Source organism: Tinamus guttatus, unplaced genomic scaffold (assembly GCF_059628265.1).
Source record: "Tinamus guttatus ecotype Peru unplaced genomic scaffold, ASM5962826v1 Tinamus_guttatus_pri_ptg000314l, whole genome shotgun sequence".
NCBI classification, from domain to species: Eukaryota; Metazoa; Chordata; class Aves; order Tinamiformes; family Tinamidae; genus Tinamus; species Tinamus guttatus.
The window spans coordinates 5,346,351-5,369,740 of record NW_028288848.1 but is presented as its reverse complement, the minus strand read 5'-3'; the positions used below and the strand labels follow the sequence as shown (position 1 = coordinate 5,369,740).

Below are 23,390 nucleotides of genomic sequence, written 5' to 3'. Positions count from 1 at the left end.
AATCCAGTTTAAGCAAAGCAAAGAGCCTTGCTGCAGCCAAGCCGTGTGTGGGTGTGCTCTTGTCAGGGCTCCCAGACGAGGAGGGCAGCAGAGGCTCTTAGTCAGAGCTCAGATCCGCAGGCCGTGGTGGTGGCTCTGCCGTAGCTGGCGTTTGCCCTTGTCCGTACATCCCGTGCATGGGGCAGGTTCCTCCAAAGCAGTGAGCAGCTCTTCTCCATGCAGACCCCGAGAGAGACATTGACCAAGCCTATTCCAAGGCATTAAAGGCGAGTGCTTGTGTTCTTTAGAAAAAGAATTAAATAAATGAATGAGTGTCTTTGGAAACAGCAGGGCAGGCTAACGCAGAGGGTGAGGTGCAACTGTTTCCGCAGATGAATTTAAATGTTCTTTTTTATATATGCACGGGTTCGATTTTTAATTCTTTGTCTTGGAGATAATGAATGATTGCACTTTATTTATAGAAAATCACATATTCCCTTATTCGAAACTGTGAAACGCATATCTGCATCCGTCTGCAGTAGGCACTGGAGCACAGTTAGTTATATTAAAGACTATTAATTAAATTTCCTCCAGTGATAAATAAATTAGAGGTGAACATAATGTTTCTTTTAAAACAAAAGCATCTACTGAGGAATTAATCTCCTAGGCCTCGCAGGCTGGCGGTGAGCAGTGAGGCGGGCACGCGAGCGCAGGTACCGATCGGTGCGTTCAGGGCGTATTGCAGTTACTGCCCCTCTGTTTTCCCTCTCCAAGGAAATCCTCCTGTGGTTGATTCTTTCCATCGCTGTTGAGTCTGCTGGCTCTGAAGCTGAAAGCCTTGATCCTGCAATCAATTGCAAATGTGCTTTATGATTTCCTCTATTTTGAAGGGAAAATGTATGAAGGGCAGCCTGCTTTTCTCCTTTAAACGTATCATTCAAACCCATAGCAATTCGTAAGCTCTTGGGCGTTTTCGCTCCCTCTCAAGTGATCTTTTTGGTTTTTCTCTCCTGCAGATAGTGAAATCATCCCTCCCGACTGCCTGCGGCCCCGCTCCTTCACTGCCATCCGCCGGCCCTCGCTGCGCCGCGACACGGAGGACACGCGCCTCTCCGTCAGCCTCTGCGACCTCAACCTGCAGGAGGAGACCTTCCACGTGACGGCCACCACGTGCCCCATCCCGCAGAACTCCCTCAACTCCCAGCACTCTCACCTGCTCCCCTCGCAGCTCGAGAGCGACCTCCGCTTCCACCAGCTCAGGGGAGCCCACGTGAAAATCCTGGACGACCAAACCGTGGCCCGGCTGGAGCACGCCCGCGAGGAGAGGACTTTGGTTTTCACCAGCAGACCCCTCAGAATCAACGAGACCATTTTCGTCAAGATCAACAAGTCCAACGCGGCGCGCACCGGGACGCTGTCCTACGGGGTGACGTCCTGCGACCCCAGCACCCTGCGGCCCAGCGACCTGCCCTATAACCCCGAGTCTCTGGTCGACCGAAAGGAGTTCTGGGCCGTCTGCCGCGTCCTGGTTCCCCTGCAGAGCGGAGACATCTTGGGGTTTATGGTGAATTCGGAGGGCGAGCTGCACTTGAGCCACAACGGCGCGAGCACGGGCATGCAGGTCTGCGTGGACTGCTCCCAGCCCCTGTGGATGTTCTTTGGTTTACACGGCGCCGTCATGCAGATTCGCGTGCTAGGTAGGTCTCGGACCCGCTACTGCACTCTCACACCCAAAGCACCAAGGTGGGATATGTCCCAGGGTGAGGGTGAAGGGAAGGAATGGAAGTGTGAGTGGTTCCTACTCTAGGATCAGTTGCAAATTTTATTTTGAAAGAGGAAAAATTAATAATCTGCAAAGGGATGTACATAACACCTGGGTATCTGTTATAAGACTTAAGATTTTTACCCTTCTCTAGCATCTTTCATTTGAAGGTTTCAAAGGTCTCCTCAAATGGATGAAGTCTCAGAGTCCTCCTCTGAAGTCCTTCTCTGTCCCTGAGCTCTGCTCACCAGTGGACTTTAAATGCTGAAAGTGTGGAGAAAAAAGCCCCAAAACAGGATCAAACTTTTTTGTGTATGTGTGTGTATGGCTGTTGGGCAGTGTCATCTTTATGTAGTCACAAGTGTGGGGTGTATTTGGGCTTGAATTTAGGCTGCAGCAGTGTCAGAAACTAACTGATGGTCTCTGAGAACGCTCTCTAATTCCTGATCCTTCTCTAAGTGATTTACAAATAAGAGCTGACACATTTACTTAAAGGGTAGTTAGATATCCACCTAAGAGCTAATCCAATTATTGGCCTGGGGAGAATGTCTCATGGTAAAGAAAGCTCTGACATATTAGAGGAAAATCTATAGTAATGTCATCAGCATTTGCATTCTCTATAGGGGAATTACAAAAAAAAATTACTTAAACCTTTCCAATTAACATCACTGTAGTGGAGACAAACCAATTTAAATTAAGGCCACTCAGATTAGGCTTTGAGCAAATAATAGCTGAAACCAAACAGCAGAATTCGGGTGAAAGAGAGTCAAGTGTCTTTCTCCGAATACTCCAGATACTGGAAGCTGAAGTGTTAAAAAAGCCTTCTGCCTTGTCTGGTGTTCCAGCAGGGCAGATCTGTGGCTCCTTCGCCATCCTGCCTTTCACTGGCTCATACCAGACACCAGCCCGGGCTGTCCCTTCTCTTGCTCCTCCATCTGTGCCGCTCCCTCCACATCAGAGGACAGCATCAGCCGTCCACTCGGCTGTGAATTCCTAACCCAGCAGCGCCTGTTCCCTCGAGCCACCTCTCTTTATATTTTCTCACTGTGTGTGTTTAAGCCAAAACCATTTAATGTTATATGAGTTGTACCAAGCCCCAGCAGGCTCGTTTCTATCTCAAGTGGAGCTGGCTCTTCAGACTTTTTTTTTTTCCCCCACTGAGATGTCCCAGAAAGTTATCCCCACTGTGACCCCCAGATGGAACAGTCTCAGAGTAAAGAAATTACCTGCTTTTGGAGCATGATTTTGCCTTTGTAAGTAAGCTTGTTTGTGCAATTAGACAGCCAATTTGCAGCCATAACTCATGCAAAAGAATGCCAATAAATGGGGCATACTGGTGCATGTAAATGATTTGGAAATGCTCCTTTATTGCTTATATTGTTACATTCATATTTCTTTAAATATATCCCTTTAGTGTTTAAAATTCCGATTATTAAAACGCTGCTTTTACTCAACAGAAAAAAAACAAATCTCAACATCTAACAGCTCCTGGGTAGACAGTCTTTGAAGATAAATTGTGATGAGCACACACTTCTCTCTGCAGGGTCCAATCCACCTTAGTCACTGTCTTTAAGTGTCCTAAGCGATTTGCTTAAAGTCAACCATAGACCTATGCTGTGAATATTTTGTGGCTATTAAAGGCTCACAGATGACGTATATAATACTATAATTTATCTCCAGGAGCCCAGGAATCAAACCCCAATAGTTCCCCTTGATTACATTTCTGTGCACATTGTACCTAATCCATGGCTAGCTCTGCTCACAGCCAACACATCATTTTGATAAAGGTAGATGAAGTCAACCAGATCCCAGGTGAAGGAGGAAGATTAAATGCTCCTGTATACGTAAGAAGGAAAATATTCTCAGGCCATTTAGCTGCTGGTGAGACTAAGTCATCAGCCCATTACTTCTTTTCCTATGAGATCACTGATTTTGCCTGTTTTGCGCAGAGCAAATGGCCTGTTTGCCGTAGATCCTAGAACGGGGCAGAGAGGGTGTTTCTCCACAGAGGATCACAGTCGCATCCTGTCGCAGTGCTCGACAGAGCACAGACCTGACGTGGCCCTGCTGCAACCTGGGCAAACCTCCCGCTGAGCAAGTTATTACCGAGTCTCTGTGCGTGTCGTCCCTACCTGCTCACAAGTTCTGCGCAATGGACATTTTAGATAAATCCATGTTTTCCACTGAAAATCTGCTCACTGGTCTCCTGTTTCCAACAAGAGTTGGAAAACTCTACCTATATTTACGAGCGTGCAAGAAGCTTTTCCTGGCGTCAGTCATGGGAGAACAAATGGCAAATGAGCCCTTGGGTCTCAAGTGAGATACAGAGGGAACCAAACACGCTGATAGAGCCTCGCCGGAGGGCTAGAATATAAATGTAGCTTTTCAGACACGCGTTTACAGTGCTGTGGTACAGTGCAACTGCCCAGAAAGCGGCTGTGAGGCTGTCTCCAGCACAGCACAGGTCTGTAGCTGCAGTAGTTATGATGTGGATCAGCCATACTCGGCCAGAAGGATAAAGCCCATAATGAACTTGCATCTCTGCCTTTTGCAATGCAATTGTAGTGCAGTGACGTGTGCTGTTTGCACTGCAGGAGAACAGCTTATGACACTTGCCATAATATCTGCTATTATAATATTAGAAAATGTACAGAGACCATAAAGTGTTTATCTTATGTCTAATGACAAGCTCCATCTCCAGAATGCAAACAAGAGTAATTTTATGTGATCCATCTTTTGTAATTTGAGCTTTTTATCACAGGAGAAGACATGTTTATAGTCATCTTTTCTAGCTTTAATAGAAAACGTGAAGTTCCATATCCTTGAAATAAATGAGACACACATCCTGCAAGAGGGAAATGGTAGCAAACCTGTCCTATATAGCAGATGTCATTCTATTTCTGGGGCATCTCTTCTGCCATTATTAAATTAATCAAAGCACTATTATGCAGTGTTAAAGGAACATCAGAGCTATGGCAAACTATACAATACAGAAAATGAGATGTGCTGTGTCTACTTTCTCTCCATTTTTTTCTGATTGTTTTGGAGGATGGAGAAGGTGGAGAGCAGCAATGCCACTCTTGCAATTAGAGAGGTTCTGCTTTTGAAAACTGGGTGGCTCAGAGTTTTCAGCACTGGCCACTGCATTTCAGACCTTGAGATTAATGATTTGGTTCTGACCCATAGCAGGACCAAGGCTTTTGCCTCAGTCTTACCAGTCTGGTGTCGTAGACTGGCACTAAACTTACTGTAAAGGAAATTAAAAAAGCAGAAAATAAAGACGAGATTGGAAAAACTTTATCTTTTTTTTTGGCACCCAGCAAAGGTAAAATAATTATAGGCCAAGCACCTCTACAGTGCAGTGAGAGACTACAGTCATCTGTAGCAAGAAGCGATGATATCAGTTTGTTTCATTTACCAAAGAAAAGATCAAGAGGCAACTTGACCACATGGAGGGAAGATAAATGAAAGCAGAGGGCACTTCACTGTAGCAGATATTAGCATAAAAATCTCAAGTTGCTGGAAAATGAATGTATGCAAATTCCAGCTAGACATAACTGAAAGTAATTAGCTTGGGGAACCAGCTATCGAGGGAGGCAGTAGATCTTCTTGTCAAGATTGGAAACCTTTCTGATTATTTTATATTTAAGGTGCTGCTCTTCTATGGGTTGTGCAGGTGGGACAGGCAAAAAAGAAACCGAGTCATTAGGAGGCTGCATGGGCAAGGAGAAGCAAAGCACTGGCTTTGCCAGGGCTGTAGGAATTCCACTGCTTCAGGCCTGTGGGTTTTCTCAGGCATCGTTCCTGTCCCGTAGGCACGACCAGACTTTTAAAAGTGATTTATCATTTTCAGCTTTTACTCATAAGCATTTGAGTTCACACACGGTTTTATCAACAGCTCTGAAAGATTGAAATGAGACAGTCTGGATATATTGGCCTGGCTTTGGTGTTGTAATTCATTTGTGAAGTTTAAATTGATTGACCCCATAAGGTCTTGAAATGTATGACTCATGTCTGGAGGAACCATTGCAACAACAAGTTTATATATTTAGAATTTGGGAAGCCAAAGGGTTGGGGGGATTCTTTCATTTTCTTGTATCTCACAATGAATCACCAGCATGTAAAACATCTTTCGTCTTCTCTTTTGTTTTGTTTTTTTGGTGCAGTTTCCCTCATGAATTACAGCCTTGCCATTAATATCAACATTTCCTTTTAAGCAATGAAATAACTTCTTCCATCAGCAGTTATGCTAATGAAGCCCAGTTTCTTCCACGTCTGTGTCCTTTCTATCCACCCTTGGAACAATTCCAGGCCCCCCAGAGCAGTCACACATTTCTGCAGCTCCCTGGATGTCTCTGGACTATTTTTTAGCCTGCGGGACAGCTGAGAGCCAGGATGTGGGGCGGGCAGTCTGGCTTCCCAGCTGCAGTGGGTGCGTGCAGGATGCGCACGGGCTAAACGCGCCGGCCTCTTTACCCGTGGGCAGCGGGTTGGCACCCTTGCTCAGCCCCTGGTTGCCAGGAAGGTAGGAATATTGCAAGAGGTTAATATTTAGTGCCTTTTGCAAAGAAATTAGCTAGTATTAAGCCATTCCCGCTTCATAAACCCTTCTATGACACTTGGGTTTATCTTTCTTTGGAAATAATAGATGTTACTGATGTTAAGTGGTGAGGGAGACACAGGAGCATTACAACTTCTGTAACTTGCTGGCCTTGATTCTGGCACTGCATACAGCTCTTCGTACACCCTCCTGGTTTATCTTCATTTTTTTAAAAAAAAGAATTTAAAAATAAAATTTAAAAGAGGACAGGGTGCTTTACCACTTAGATCTCAGAAAACTGGAGAGTTGCCGCAACCTGGATGCAGTCAAATAGTTATTCCTTGTGGGAAGTGCCAGCAACGTCAGGGTTAATACCAGCTCACAGCACCTGTGTACATCCAACTAAAGAGCTCATCACAAATGACACATAATTAACCCGCTCTTGACGTGGGTAAGTGAAAGGGCATTTTTTTTTTTTGCCCTAGCCTGAACACTGAGGTGTCAGCCAGCATCTGGAAAGGAAGCCCTCAATGTGCCGGGTTCATGTCTCCCTCCAGCCCTTGGGGTGGATCGGCAGCCTCTGCCTGCTGAAGCTGCAAACCAGGAGTCTTCCCTGCTTGCAGGCTCAGTCCTGTGGCTGAGCTGCTGTGTCTGGGTGCTGTAGTCTGTCCTTGTGGCTGCAAAGGCACCAGCCCCTCCAGGAGTGTTTTGGGGAGCAAAGCTACTTTTTGCCAAGTCTGAGTGAAGCACACTGACCTCGTCCCAGCAGCAGGCACGGGATATGGCCTGCTCATTAACTCTCCACACATGTCTGCAAATGTCTCTCCCTCTGTGCACGTCCCTCCACGAGAATAATGATCTTCATCACTAGGATAATAAACTATCCCTGGATGCAGTGAGAAGTTCATAATAAGTGATATATAGACCTCCCTTCTCCCATAGTGCCTTTGCCTGTCTGCAGTGAATATACAGGATCATTTACCAACCTCCTTGAATTACGTCTCATCTATCGGGAGAGATAATATCTGCATATTCTTTGAACTAACCCTGACATGAGTTAATTCTGGCTACTGTGACAATGACAAAACAGGTTAAACTCTTTCTTTTCCTTTGTCAGATGCATTTTCATCCACCAGAAAGTCCCATAGCAATTGAGAGCAGTGCTGGCAGGAAAAGGATAAATTGTTTCCAATATGCATCTGCCACCCTACTTAAACATATTGCTGCTGGAGGAGCGTGGAAGTGCTAGGTTATGCAGTGGTTTTGCTTTTGCTCACAGGCCTGTGTTTGCTGTGGTCTCCCAACCACTCTGACCAAATAGCCTTTGTGAGATGAGGTGGAAAAAGCCATGGCTTTTGCACAGATGCATTTTTGGTCAGGATAATTAATACCCGTGAGCTCTTAGAAGGCTTTTTTGTTCTTAAACAAAATGAAAACTCCAATTCTTGCTTTTTGCATGGTTCATTTTAAGATTAAGACTTAATCTAGGCTTCTTTTTTCACCTCTGACAGACCTAGGCATCCATCTCACATTTCACCAGCTTTGACACGGAGGCCTATGGGGAAGGTGAGGAAGGTTAAACTTTCCTGCTAAAAGGGACATGAGGACTCGAGGAAGATGCTCCCAGCCCTTCATAACTATGCCAGCAGCTCTTTGACTTCAGTTCAGCTAGATGCTCATTGCAGAGTGTCTGCGCCCTCAGGATTGCTCAGGACAAAGTGCTGAGTAAATGTTGAGCTTCACCTTTCAGGCCGAGAAAGACACCAGCTCACATGCAATTTTGTCCTGTGCTCTTGGCCTTCGTGCAGCTCCTTGGGCTGGGGCTGTGAGTGCTGACAGATCAAGAGCTCCTCTGGAATTGCAGCAGTTTTAGTATTCCTGCAGCTTAGCTGCAGGGTGCGTGTTGCTGCAGCAGAGTAACAGACCTGCTGGTGAGGACAGCAATGCTCCAGTGAAGCCCTAAAGCACACTCCTTTTCTGCTCCACCCAAAACAGTAGACTGTTGATCTCATGTGAATTTGACCCAACTTTTGCTTCCCCAAACAGAGGTTGAATTTGAAATTCTTCTTGCACATACAGGCCTTTTGGTTTTGCATGCAAAAATCTTTCTGGTTGCTTTTGGACTTATTCTTGGCTATTTGTGTAGCATAATGCAAAATCCTGTATGTTTTCACAGGCTTGTAAAGAACAAAATGTAATATTGTTCCACTCAAAATTGTTCAGAAAGCTCCAGGAAGTGTCTGAATGCAGAAAGCCCCGTGGAATATCAAGGGGTGTCAGTCACCTGAGAGGCAGCGTGAGCTGCCGCCCAGAGACCGGGCTCCCAGCGTGGCTGAGCCCGCGGGGAAGGAAGCTCTGGTTTCTGATCAATGCAGTATTGTTTTCATCACCATGGGAACGTAGCAACTTGCTGGGTAAATACATGTATTTTGCAGCATGCACAAGTGATGGATGTGATTACATCCTTCCCTAACGTTGCTCGCTTTTAACCTCCATGTGCCCAGGCACTGCGGGTGCTGCGTTCTTTTGTTTTAGTGTGATGTGCTCAAAAGTCCCCCCGGGTAAGACCTCAGTGTACTGATTCCACCAAAGGCTGCATGCTCTAAAGGTAAAATTATATCTATGCCTTTTTCTGTAATGGCAGGATGGACAAAGGAAACAGTAGTGGGAAAGTACATCAATGAGCAAGAAAAATAGGATGTATATAGAAGATTTTTCAAGCAAAGGAACCCAAATGTAGGTCCCGATCCTACTAGATTCCACCTACAGGAATAGCCCTACATCACCTCTTTTAGGAATGGGTACCAGAGTAAGAAATGCATTCTGAACACCATAAATTGGCAATCTTCCAACATCCTTTGATCCAAAGCAAGCAATCACATAAGGAAGCAATACGCTACTGCACAGTACTAGACTTTTCCTCTCTTTCTCAGCTGCTGTTTGAGCCAGGAAATGGGTTGGAGTTAGCATGAACTTGGGGTCCATGGCAGCTACTGCACTGCCCCCTGCTCGATGCCACAGAGGTTCTCCGGGGATTTGCCGGCACTGGAGCCAGTTCAGCAGGGAATGCAAACTACACATTGCTCTTTCTTACCAACCTTTTTTGATCCTTTCTCTGGGGCATGTGGAATAATAAATAGGTCAACTATTGCTATGAAATCATTTTGCCATGAAAAAGAAATGTAGAAGTATGATTTTTATAAATGAGGAAGAATTACCGGAGCAGGGAGGAGGTTTAATTGACTAATTTCCTGTATTTTTAGGGAGTATTGCCATTGTATCTGGCCTCCTTCCCAACTGAGATCCATCAGCAGCACAGTTCTCCCCAGACAGATGCCATTAAGAGTGATGAAGGAAAAGATGTTTGCTTAAAAGCTGGAATGGCCTAAGGAGAGTGAATTGCAGTTGTTCTGGGAAACCAGCCTGTCCTCAATACACAGAGAGCCAAAAGTATCTCTGGGAGCCACAGCTGCTGTGTTTTGGTTGTAGTTAGGGCTTTTGTGGCGGGGCAGTTACAACTATGGGTAACTACTCTCATAAAAGCCATAGCTGGCTGGATGGGAACCCAAGAGGTGACCTACCACAAACTTCTAGAGCTCTGATCACAGAGATACCACAGTCTCTTGAGGAAACCCAACTGCTTTTCAATGCTTCACTATCTACATAATGTCTAACGTGAATGTCCTGGGTGTCTGAGCTCATGGTTTCTTGTGCTATTCAGGACTTTCACAGAGGAGAAATTGTTTCCTCCCTCGTTTTAACAGCCTGCGAAAACTGTTATCATCTTACAGACACACAACAGCATTGGTTGGAAAGGGATCCATGGGAGGCATCTTGTCCAACCTCCTGCTCAGAGCAGGGCTAACTTCCAAGGCAGCTCTGGACCTGCCCGGGCAGGATTTGAGGGACAGAGATGGCATAGTGCTGCTAGGCCCCAGTACGTCTGGCCCTCGTATAACAGGTTTGGCGTAGCCGTCTTTAAACGGGACAGCACTGATGATTTATGATCATCTACTGACCTCCAGCAGCTTTTCCCTGTAAGACAGGATATATTTCTAACTAAATGGTCTGATCCCCTCGCCTGTACTTCGGAAGCTGATTGTCTCTGCCTAAATAATATTCTACATTTGATCCTATTGAGTAGCATCCCACTTATTGCTGATCCAATTTCCAGTTTGGCTAGATCATTTTGCATTGTAAACCTGTCCTCCAGCATACCAGCAGCCTTTCCCAGCATGATGTTGTCAGCACGTTTGATAATCGTGCTCCTTTGTACTGAAAATTTAATATTCTCTTTCCTTTGGTGGATGAATGTATAGGTTCATTTATTTGCACCTCTCCAATAGTGATGACACAGAATTGCAGAGAAATAGTCAGTCCATGCTGGATCTTGTTAGTACAAGTACAACAAAGATAAAATAGCAAATGGAATTGATTCAAAATCCATTTAGAAGCGATTCCAGCGTGTTCAGTGTGTTTGAGATCAAGATCTAGCAGCAAAGACAAGTTATCTGGAGTCTTTACAGAGAGGAAGAATATTTCTAAATTAGTATTTAAATTGATTTATTTAGAATTATTTACTTTTCAAAGCCCGGTTTGAAAGCCAGCTCGTGGTGCACACACTGAGCGTGCCTGGCCTGAGCACACGTGTCTGGTTTGAGTTAAGCCAAGCTGGCCGCGCTCCTTCCGCCCTGCCCGTGATCTCATTCCACGCTCCGTGTCATGGTATCTGTGCACCATCCAGCAATATATTAACAGCATGAGTAACGTGCCATATGCTGATTATTTTGCCACTAAGGGAGAAGTTTGTCTTGTCTGCTAGGCAGTTCATGTTATTTTAAGTGAAGAAATCTCTGTATTTCTGCTGGAGAAAGCCAAAACCTGTGCTCTCAGTAGGAGAAGCTGTTGGGAAGGTGTGTGCTGGTCCTTGGGTCCTCACGAAGGCTGTTTGAGGACCCAGCCCCGCCGCGCGGGCAGGGGAGGTTGTGTTTCCTTTGCCAGTGAGCGCTCCTTGCACTGTAGAACAGTCCTTTGTGCCACTGCCATCAGTTCATACTCTGTAGTGCCTGGGGCATCTCCAAATTCTCCTGTTAGCCCAAGTTTAAAAAAAAAAAGAAAAAAGAAAGTCTCAGTAGGCTTTATTTTGCATTTAAAGTGACCAGGCTGGTATTAGAAACGCAACGCGCTGCTACGCGCAAGCTGAGTGGAAGCCACGTCTCCAGGCTGCAGGGAGGAGAGGGAAGGCTTGAAAACACGTTCAGCTGTTCAGTGTTCACATTTGGTATGTGTGCAGTGACCGAGCTGAAATGGTGCCCCTGCTGCGTCTGTTTACAGTGTGCGTTACCCACAGGGCAGGTTTTCTGCTAGGGTCATCTGTCGGATTGGGAAGGAAGGGCCGTTGCTAGTGGCTGTCACTGGAGGCTGCGCTGGGCTCGGTGCATATGTCAGCGAGCCAAGCGCCGGCCTCGGGCCTGTCCGGGCGGTGAGCAAGGGCCCTTCCCACTGCGTTGTGTGCACGAGGGCCCTGGGGCCCGTCACGGAGGCCAGGTCAACCCCGGAGGACACCCGTGAGGAAAGCTCTCCTCGGTGGAACGCTGAGGGGCTGGGGTTGAAGGGACGCGCCTCTTGTCCCCTGTAAGGTCCTCAGGGCAGGTTTAGACCCAAGCACGACCTCCCCAGGTCCCTGGGCTGCTCCTTAACAGCTCTGTCTTGTTCTGCTGAAAAGGGCAAGAAAATCTGGCATACGCTGCTGCTCTGCTTTTGGCTTTTGCTGCATCTGAAGTTGGCACTTGGAGTCTCTGCTCCCTGGGTTGGGTGCTCGCTTGCTCAATAGCCTCTCTGCAAGCAGGAGCTGCAGGACCTGTTCTGGAGTGCACTCCTTTCCCTGGCCTCCTATGGCTCTCAGCCTCCGGAGAGCGGCCTCAAGTCCATCAAGGACACGGTGGAGTCGAACCCTCTGTGTCGCTCTGCTCCTTGTATGGTAACGTGAAGTTTTCACATTTTAGCTGTGATTTGGAGTTACCCTGCTTGTTTTTTTTTTTTCCTCAGCTGGAGAGTGAGAAACTTTGTGGACAAATCAGTCCTGTGCGTTGCTTCCTGCACTTGTGTGCTGCTCCCTCACCACTGCAGTTTTAGTGAAGGCCAGGCTGCATGGTTAGCAATGAAACCCCTCTGCAAAACTTGCAGCTGCCAGAATTGAAAACGTACCTCCAAACTTTCCTCATGCAAGGGGATTTGAGTTGCTTCTGGCCATAGGATCAGTAGAAGGAAGCAGGGTGAGATGGAGGGAGGAAGCAGGGCAGGCGCCGGAGCAGAAGTGCCAGGTACCTGCACTGACACCGACCTGACTGGGGGCAGGAGGTGGCGGAGCCAGGAACGCCTAGAAAAGACCTTGAGGGACTCTGTGCCCGTGAGCAGTCACATCCAGGCATGCAGGGAGCAGGAGGAATGCTGCTGATTGCAGAAGCAGGACCGTGTTTTTGTTTTTTTTCCTCATGTGCAGGTTCCACCATCTTAGCCGAACGGCTGGGGATTTCCACGCCGAGCTCGCCCACATCAACACCAAATTCGCCCACCGTGCTCTGCAGTGGCATCTCGGACCCCATATTGTCCACATGTGGCTCTGGCCCCCTCTGCAGCTCCATAAGCGGTAAGTTGGGTTGGATTTCCCCCGTCCTGTGCGCTCGTCTCACGTGCCTGCCCTTGCCTGCTTCCGCGCGGAGCGCTTGGTGTCCTGTGCTTAGTCCCAAAGGCCGCTGGAAGCAGTGATGGATGGAGGCTCCCCTTGGGAGGAAGGGAGAACCTCTGTAAAAATCTATTTTCTGCCTCTTTTACGTGGAAGCTGCTTAGATGCCCAGACAGCAATATTCCTCCAACCACTTTCGTCGTGAAAGGTCCCAGAGGAGGTTCTGTGCGGTGCGCGTGGCTGTGACGCGCTGCTCCTTCTGCAGGGCTCTGCAGCAGCCGCACGAGCCTCGCTAGCTTAGGCGAGAGCTGCGAATAGACCTAATTCTCCCCATTTTTGCTTTCCACACACCTACAGTACCTCCTGCAGAAAAAGCCAGTGTTGATATTTCTAATACTCTGATTAAGTCCTGCGAGATCTGCATAAATGTACTTGCTGCAGGAAATGAGAAGGTATCCTGCAGTGTTTTCAATACCCCAAGGACCTGGGTGATCATAAGGCACGGATGGTGGGGTGTGTAACACACAAGTCCTTGTCAGTGCTGACTGTTTTCTTCTGGAGGTGGCTCTCAGTGTCAGCTCTAGTAACTGGTGACAAGCAAACATGCAGATGTTTGGGGGAAAAAATGGTTGGGGGGGAAAAAAAATCATTATCATGGCACCTCATCTGGCTTCACTGGGAGCCCTGGTGGCAGGTATGGGACAAGCCTTGCCCTTGTAGCCCTTGCTGATGCAGCAGTGTGCCCACTGCCTGCTCGCTGCTGCCCGTATGGGTGCCACAGGCTGCCACCCTGCTCTGTCCCTGGGGTGGTTTGCAGCAGGGCGCAGAGGACCCACATCCCCAGGGTGGCCCTAGAGATGAAGCCCTGAAGGTCTCGGCAGTGGCTGCGGCCACGCGCTACCCTGGCAGAGCAGACAGCTCTCAGCACCCATTCCAGCTCGTCCCCCTTCATCCCTGCTCAGACCGTTCTCCTCGTCCCTGTTGCCGGGAGCGGCTGCGTTGCGCTTTGCTCTGCGTGGGCGGCAGATCCCAGCGGCCCAGGCCCTGGCGTGTGAACACGGGCTCTACCTGGGTGGGTGAGAGCAGGTCACAGGCAGCACCCTGGTCCTGCAGCCCCCATGCGGACCAGGGCCCCGTGAGCTGGCGCTGGGGCAGCAGGTCCCCGGGACGTCCTTTTCCACAGTGTGATTCACCCTGTTCCTTGCGTTGCAGGCACGGCGCCCAACTCTCCGGTCAGCTTGCCCGAGTCACCCATCTCCCCAGCTGTCTCGGGGCCCTGGGGAGACGAATGCACCATCTGCTATGAGAACATGGTGGACACGGTCATTTACTCCTGTGGACACATGTGTCTCTGCTACTCGTGCGGGCTGAAGCTCAAGAAGATGTCCAACGCGTGCTGCCCCATCTGCAGACGGGCCATCAAGGACATCATCAAAACGTACCGCAGCACTTAGAGCAACAGCCGGTGCTGCTGTGAGACCGGGGCAGCGGCCACAAGGCTGTGACCTAACACAGGTCCTGGCCTCCGACCATGGCCTAGGCCATCCAACAGCCACCACCACCCACTGCCCCGATCCCCTCTTCTACGGACAAGATGAGACCAGCTTAGCAGCTGCTTTTCTGCCCTCTGAGCAAGCCCTGAGGCTGAACGCCCGGGTGTCAGGGAAGTCATCATGGACTGCTCTCCCCCTTGGATTTTAAACTTTATCTCAAAAGAAAAACAAAGGTCAAAAACAGCTGGAGCAATCATCCCTTTCCTACACCGTGCACAGATGCAGGGAGGCTCCAGGGCCTAGCAGGGACACTAGCGGCAACGGCTCCACTGCTGCCGCGTGGCCACCGCGCGCAGCGGCCGGGCGCTCCACACCAAGGCAAAGCAGCAGCACGTTCCCCGTGCAGCTCACCCGCCCGCAGGACCCCCACCCTGGCCAGCCAGAGCATAGAAAAGCGCAGCAAAGGCGTTCAAGGCAAAAGGACGGGGTGGCGGGGCGGATGCAGGCGAAAACCTGAGAATCAGGCTGCCCAAACCCCCCAGCTCGCGGGGCGCTGAGCAGGGCACGGCTCGTGGGTGGCCCCCTGCATGGCCAGCAGCCCTCCCTGCTCCCCTCCCCGGCACCCACATGGCCCCTTCCCTGTCCCCACGGCCTCTGTGGCGCCCTGGGGCGGCTGCAGCGGTTCCACTCTGGCCGGCGGGGAGGGAGCTGCAGCGCCCGCTCCAGCAACTGCCTCTGGGGGAGACCTGGAAAAAGCCAAAAGGAGATGAGAAACAAACAAAAATCCCCACTGGGACAGAATGTATAAACCCACGTGTCTGCAGGTCTCATTTACTGGTAACTTTATCACTGTGCTTTAAAAAATGAACATAGCCAGGTGGTACTTAGCCCTTGGCAGCCAGCCCGCCGGCAGGACATGGCTGTCCTTACAACTTACCAAGGGAAAGAAAAGGAAAAAAAAAAAAGAAAAAAAATTATGTAGCTTGATGAGTTTTGTTTGCATTAGTTTATTTAAATACCCCTCTGCCCCATTTTGCACGTGGTGAGGTCTGGCAGCAATGCTCATGTGGAGCCTTTTCTGCACTTCACCTACAAAAACAGATGCTGAAGATGCTCCCGGCTGGAGGAGGCACCGCAGAACCCTCCTCCAGCAGCGCTGACCTCGCTCCGTCCTGTAGCAGGGGGCTGTGGTTATTCCCCACCTGCCGTGGGGAATCCTTAACTTGAACGCTGATATTCTGGTTACAGGGATTTTGTGTGTGTGGTAATTTTATTTTATTTTTTTTTTGGATTTTGCATACCTCTCAAGCACACACTTGCAGCCAGGGCCCGAGCACAGTGGCTCCTTGGAAGTCCTGGACCTTCCCGGTGGACCCAGGCCACTTCCACAGCACGCAGGTCAGGATGCTGGATGCATCCGTGCTGGGAGCGCAGCTGAGCTGCTTGGGCATGAACCCAACCTCCGAGGGCAGGTAGCAGCGAGGGGCCGGTCACAGTCGCTGTTAAAACCTCAGTGCAAAGGCTTGGGAGCAGGGAAACCCAAGGAGGGGAGAAACATGAAATAGTGGATGTGGGAAAATGTGCAATAAGCAGCCTCCCACGCCCTCACCAAGCCAGGGCCATTGATTTCCTTCTGTGCAGGGCAAGCCAAGGGGTACGTTTTATTTCTCAAGAACCTCCGTCCATGGATACCGGTGCAGTGGTGTGAAATCCCCTTTCCATCTTTTGAATTCAGAGTACTCTAATATATAACTGTGTTTGTTTTACTGTGGACCAAACTCTAGGAGTTAGAGCAGCAGCTGAAACCTCTCCCAGCAGCCAAGCTCGAGCATTGGGGTTCAGTCCTGCCTGGCCCCCCTGGCCAGCACCAGCCCCTGGGCACCGCTGGCCTTGGGACCCCAGTCAGCAGGAGGGGAGTGAGGCCCTCCTCACAACAGCAAAAGCAGTAACAGGAACGCCGAAAATCCTGACGTTATGTTTTGTTTGACTCGTGTAGGTTTCCCAGGTACCTCCGTGTTCTCGTGTCATTTGCATTTCATTGCTTTACTTTAAGATGTTTTGTGTTCTGTTCAATGAGAAGAATAACTCATTGTGAAAAATTGGGTAACTGTGATTGTGAATAAAGTTGATTTAGGTATCCCATGGCGGTGTGAGCACCTGCTTGCTGCTTGCACAAGAGTTGCCCAAGTGTGCCGGGCCACACCACGCAGCGAGGCTGAAGCAGGAGCAGGGACATGAGCACAGGGAAGGCCGCAGGAGGTGGGGAGGCAGCCGGGGCAGAGGGCTGACTCCTGAGCACCCCTCCGTCCTCCTTAGGGAGCTTCGCCTCCCACCCTGTTGTTGACCAGGTCCACAGCTGAGCGGCCCTCCTGGCACAGGACGTGTTTGCGTTGGCAGCCTCTGGTGCTGTGGGAGGCACCACACGCGAGCGGCCGCCTCAGGCTCTCCCGCTGAAGCGGCTCCCCTCGCAGCGGGAGGGGACACTGTGCTGGGGTGAAGCCAGGCCCCGGCTGCACCCCGGCCATCCTGGAACCACAGGAGCACCAAGATCCCCAGGGCTGTTGGGGCGAGCTGAGCTCACGCAGACCTGCGCTGTGAGTGGAGCCAGGCCCTGTGCCGGGAGGAGCTCGAGCGGGGCTGGGGGGCCTCCTCCCGTGAAGAAGGCAAATGCTGTCCAAGGGCCAGGCAGCCTGCGACACGGCAGCCCCGAGCAGCGCAGGGTATGAGGCAGCCTGCGACACAGCGGCCCTGAGCACCACTGGGTGTTCAGTTAAGCAAAATGCTAAGGGGGAGGAGAGGGGCAGGCAGGTACCCCCTCCCTCCATCGCCTCATGTAGCCTCTCCATGAAACTTCGTGCAGCACTTTGGGCACACTCACTGCAGTCACCGTGGCCTGAAGCCTGTCCTGTGCCACCATCCTTAGCCCACCAAGTACCCAGCAGGGCTGCAAGCTCGCCCTCATAAATGAGCAGGTTGTGCTGCCTGTTACTATGTTAAAGTGAAACCTTCACCATAGGTCCTGCCCCAAGAAGGGCCCTACAGACCCCTCTTCCTGCTTTAATAGCCCGTGTGTCCCTGGGCTTCTCCGGGAGGGCTCAGGGCTGCACAGAGCCGCAAGGCTGCAGGGAGACGGAGGAGGAGGAAGGATGGGATCTCCCGCCGAGCTGCTCCGGCATCGCCCCCTGCCGCCCGCGCCTGCAGTGACACCCGCAGCGGCCTCCGCCCGGGCTGCCCTCCCTGCTCTCTCTTGAGAGGAGATTTTGCTCCTTTTCACAAATACTTTAGCACAACTGGGGCCAGAGAAATTTAGCCCGGGGGCTAAATTGGAGAATTAAACAGGGACTTGGCACTTAAGTGGCTGGTAAAGGATAATGTCACACAACATCGCTCTCTGCTGCGGTGGGCTCGGCCACCCCCAATTCCGCACTTGAAAACCAGGCACGAGGAACAACCCTCTCCGACAGATTCACCAGCTACTAACAGACAGGGGGGAAACAGGAACCAACACTTCACAGAGAACTCCCATCACCCATAGCAGATGTGGAGGTTGAAGAGCTAGAGAGCAAGATCACCCCCAAAACACCACCCCATCCACAAGCATAGGGAGCCAGGAGAAGCTCCTCAGTTCCCATCTGGCTCCATACAGAAGAGATCTTCATACCTGAGGGTAGAGATTATCAGTCCATGAAACTGGGTGGATTAAAAAAGTAAATACAGTACAATGTATTAATCTAGGGCAGGGGGGCAGCAGGGGAAGAGACACACTCCTTTCTCCCTTCAGGACTGAGCTGGAATTTGCCATTTCACATAGACATAAGTGATAAGTGACTCTGGGGAAGCTGAAGTCAGTGGATTTTATGAACACAAGGAGGGATTAAAGCAGCACTGAAAGAAGCTGGAATAATAAACCATCTGGATCACAATTAAAAAGGTCAAAAATTTATTTTCATTAGGGCATAAGAGGCAATGTAAACAAAATACAAAAAAAAAACAAAAACAAAAAACAAACACAAGTCAATTCTTACAGTCTGCAAGCATTGGAAGATTGAGTACCCTTTTCCCACCTCCCCCCATAACACTGCAAGCCTGCTCCAATGTTGATAAGCAACGATCCTGAACCCTGAAGGTCCAGTGGGTTTTGCCAAATCCCAACCTAGGAGTGTTTCTCACGTAACGACACTGCATCTGTTTGATAGAACACTTCAAAAAAGTCCAACAAAACATAAATATTAGAAGTTAGCACCACCTTTGGTCCAAGTGATCAATGCACTGGGAGATGACAGGTACAGTCTATCTAGCAAGTCCTTTCTGCCTGAGTCTTTAAAAACATTAGAGTTTCACATTGCAAAGAACTCGCGATGACTCTGAGAAAACAGCCCTCAAATTCCAGCCATCCCTAGAGCAGCCCTGGGCACCAGGAGAGGCGAAAGGCACAGCCGGAGCCGCACACGTGGCCAGGCGGCTCCAAGCACCCGGCGCGGGGCCCTCCAGGACGGCACAGACCCATGTGCTTGGCCAGGGCAGAGCTCCGAGACGCGGCAGGCTCGAAGCACACGAAGGGCAGGGTGGCAGTGTGTGTGTGTGTGCCCTGAACTGCCTTTCCCACTGGCATCCGCCACGCGCCAAAGGCCCAGGCTGGTGCAGCCGCGTGTTGGGAGGGCGCGCGATGGCAGATGCCAAGGAAGGAGCTAAGGTCACCGGCACTCAAGATTCCTCCCAGGTATTTCAATGGTTGAAACACGCAAATCAGGAGCTGTTTTATCAGGTTGCACTTAGCCCTTATGAGGCTGACCAATTTCAGTACTCACATGCACATCACAAACATACGGCTATGCATCTTTGTGGAAAGGTGTCAATATCCACCAATATGGCCAAAGATGCAGTCATTAGCACCTATGGCAATCCTAGGAAAAAAAAGATTTAAACCCTTAAAGTTCCTGGCAATATTTTATATGTTTGGCAACTCTCTTCTCCCAAAATATCCTGGACTTCAACTGGAGATGATCTGTCTTTTCCTCCAAAAGTTGTGGAGTAGTTCTAGTTAATATTTATTAAATGCTATTCACTTCCAAAATCAAACCAGCTCCATTAGATGCCTAAAAACAGATGCTAAGACCTACTTTTAGCCACAGCAATCTGAAGTTTTTGCTCTGCTTTTTCACATGCACAATTCCTCAGGACAACATTTTGTTTCTGATCCTCCATTGAGGGACCCAAGCACAATTTTCACGTTTGCAGATACAGACATGGTTAATCCCCCCCAAAAAGTTCACTTTACTTGACTGTTTCTGAAGAGGGGGGGGAAATAATCCTCATTTACATTATATTGTAGGTCTTGGAGCAAGTGTTTGGGTTTGGCCTGTGGTCATTGGCACAGACAAGAGGGCAACACTACATAAGATACCTGCCAGCAGGCCCAGCCACCACAGCACCTGCGCTTGCGACGTGATCACAAGCAGGATGCAGCTAAGCAATAGGCGAACCCTCGCTCTAGGACAGCTCTGCAACCAATCCTGGACCAAGTGCTCAAGTCAGGCAAATTCTACAAGTCTGGATTAGCAGAAGGCAACGTTTTGTCCAACTTTCTCCCCCTGGCAAACCTGGAGCAATGAAAATGCTGTGATACAGGTCTCACTAGAACTGAGCTCCATTTCATTTTCCTCAGTCACATAACCAGGCCCCCAGCACCATATATATCAGATATATAATTACAGAGGTCCCCAACTATCTTGCGTGCTAAAGCACAAGGGGCATTTCTAGAGGGTCACTTGGCAAAAGAGCGCTGTATTTTTTCCCCTCACTGAGGATGCACTTGTGCTGGCCCATAAGTTGCTTATCTCTGCTAACCAGAGATGTATCAAATCTGTCATTCTTGCACAGCAGACTCTGGGATTGGTCCCCAAAGTGCCTTTTTCTCCTGTTTTGTGCCAGTTCGAAGAGACCAGGACATTTCAACCTAGTCCATCAACAGTAACTCTTGCCATCAATGGTAAGTGATACTGTTATGCACAGAAGTGTCATTTTTCTGGATTTAAGTTAGATTGTGAGGCAAAGGGCAAGATTTTCTATCATGCATCTGATGTGCTTTTCTTAAAAAAAAAAAAAAAAAAAAAAAAAAAAAAAAAAAGATACCAAGGTCAAAATACATTTGGACCCTTGCAGGAGCTGTTCACCGTGCAAACAGTTTTATCTGCCTAGTCACCCTCTTCAGGTCCTGAAACCACAGCCGGACAAGCTGCAACCCTACGACCCATCTAGCTCCACATTTGTTCTAAGTGCATTAAGGGGCTTCGAGCAAGTCAGAAAATCCTGGTCAGCTGCAGAAGAATCAATACAAGACCAAAGGCTGCACTACAGTCATTCTGCTGCCTTTGATGGAACTGGATCAGAGGCCACAGGTAAATATAGTATATGAAGCTGTTACCAAAAAGAAAGGTTTCCCTAAACTCATTTTCCTCCTCTTGGCAGTGATTAGAAAAATACCCTCATAGCTTTAACTCGCATCCCAAAACAAACTGAACAAACTCCCGCCTACAAACTCTCTTAAAAGCAAAAATAACCCTTAATTCTTCTGTCTCTAAATATGCTACAACAGAAACTGCATCATCAACTTCTAGACCTTTTCCCAAGAAGGACAGACAAAATGACACCCACATACATTAAAAAAATACATTTAAAAAAAAAGCATCACCAACTTGACCACATGCACTAAACCACACGTTTCTCCATCTCTGGTCACCGACATACTCTCCCAAGCTCCCCACCAGGTACATTCCCACCACCAATCTGCTCACAAACGGATTGCTACACCAACACAGAAATCACCACAGCAAATACGCAAGAGCACCTATGATCCAGGAAACCCGCTGCAAAGCCTTGTTAAGACCAGGCCCAGCTTGATCTTCTATTAAATAAACATTTAGGACAGCAAAACCAACAGCAGCTTCTGCTCCAGCGCAACTGCTCCAACAGGTCGCAGCTTAATTCAGCAAGAGGTTTAGGCTCCTCATGACACTCCCCGTTTCCTTAACTAGTTAACAGCTAGTTAATGGTTCTGGGAACTGCTACTGGTGCACATGCTCAAATGAGTTGCCATCAGTGCCCTGAATTAGTTATGCAAGCCTCAACTTCAGCCTAAGTAGCAATCAAGCAAACTGCTGGCCTGAAACTTGATATCAAGCCTTCCCACAAAGAGACTCATCTATTTGGTTCTCCTTGCACATTGCAACCAGAGTAATGAACGCTGCTGTCTGCACTTACACCTGCAATAAAGAAACAGCCCCGACAACATGAAGCTCAACCAGACAACAGAAACACACAACCAACCCCAACTGTTGACCCCACAACGCTCAGTTTGGCCCTTGGCACAAAACTGCTGTTTTACCAGCATGCGCCGTCTGTGTTCACAGGACTCCTGGTCTGAGCTTGACGTGAGGACTGAGCAACTCTTTCCAGTGAGTCTGTTCAGCATGCTGCAAGAAAAGAGAATTCACCTAGAGACTGGAAACAATTATATATATATTTTTCTCTACTCCTCAAAAGCAGAGACAGGAAATAGTTGTCAGCTATTACAAAAATATTTCATTTTTAAAAGGGTTGGTTTTAACTCCCTTTTTATTTGTTCCTTGTCACACGGTAAATACCAGGGTCTGCAATATTCTTAGTCCCACTTTTACAGAACAGAACCAAACCGAGTGCTCAGGGAAATCCAGAACTGAATCCGATGCCCCTCAATCTGAACCCCAGGGGTGATGAAAAGATTTTTTTCACCCCTTTCACTACTTCACTGCTGCCCCAGAAGGGGTTCAAGAATAAGCTCTCAAAGACAAATAAAACTGTTTGCACAGCAAAGGCCTGTCACTTTGCTTAAATTTCAGACACCAGCCAAATACAGAGTCAGTAACAAAGATTTGAAGTAGAATATCTGGAGAAGCCTGAAGCATTTAATATTTCAAAGTTAAATTAGAAAGAAGTTCTCCTACGGGGCCAAGTGACTCTCTTCCCCTCTGCTCCTCTTCACCAAGCAAAGACCAAGAAGGAAAGGTACCTTTGTAACCCAGTAACCCTCTGTATCTAGGAAAGATCAGTACAACTCAAGACAAAACGTTTTCCCCGTGATGCCACTAGCACGTGGTTATTCAGAGGGCCACAGCAGGCACACCTGGACCAGCCACCCTCGGCAGCTCTGGCCGGCGGCTGACGCCCGGTGTGCGCACACCCTGACACACACAACACCCCAGTTACACCAACACGGAGCACCAGTTCAGCCGACTTTGGTGGATCATCTCCTTCAGGATGCAGGCTGTCCTAGCACAGTACGGAGCACAAAACTCAGCATTTCTCAGCAAAGAAAAATGCTGACAGAGCAGTGATGTATTAAAACCAGTTATACAGAGAAACACCTGCAGTGTTAGACCCAATAATTTACGGCCTTATAAGAAACATTTTCCCTCATATTTTATCTTTATCTATCCCTCCTCTGCCAATATAGCTACCTCTTATTTCTTACCAAATTGTTACTAAAATTCCCCTTTTTTTGATTCAGTAACAAACAGGAGTCTCAACTCAGGACAGTAGTGGCTTATGCTGACAATAACAGGTCTGTAAAACGCCAGTGTGAAGCTTAAAACCAAATTTATTTATATTAAAAAAAAACACAAAACAAAAAAATTGCACTCTCCAACTAAAATCAACACTACCTCAATGCAAGAACAAATGCACAACGTTGTGAATGGGACCAGCCCAGCCCTGACATTATAAAACGGGAGAAACTAAGTTTGCTCTGGCTGTGCCAGGGAGGAAAGCGGCAGCGGCGCTTGCCTGGGAAGCCCTTGGTGCCCAGCGTGGTGCGGGGAGACCCTGCGACACCCCGCAGGGACGAGGACGCTCCCGGGAAAGCCCGGAGACGTGCGGGTTGAGGAGAGGCAGCAC

At 48.8% G+C, this 23,390-nt stretch overlaps 1 protein-coding gene across 2 annotated transcripts in view; it reads left to right on the top strand.

Annotated features, from left to right (window-relative positions):
* NEURL1 (neuralized E3 ubiquitin protein ligase 1) overlaps nt 1–14,438 on the top strand; it is a 139,010-nt gene extending 124,572 nt beyond the window's left edge. For both annotated transcript variants that reach the window (XM_088528655.1, XM_088528654.1), the window contains exons 4-6: nt 996–1,676; nt 12,784–12,930; nt 14,179–14,438. In XM_088528655.1, coding sequence (XP_088384781.1) covers nt 996–1,676; nt 12,784–12,930; nt 14,179–14,420 — 1,070 coding nt within the window. In that variant the 3' untranslated portion in view covers nt 14,421–14,438. The remainder of the gene's footprint in view (nt 1–995; nt 1,677–12,783; nt 12,931–14,178) is intronic.
* The last annotated feature ends 8,952 nt before the right edge of the window (nt 14,439–23,390 follow it).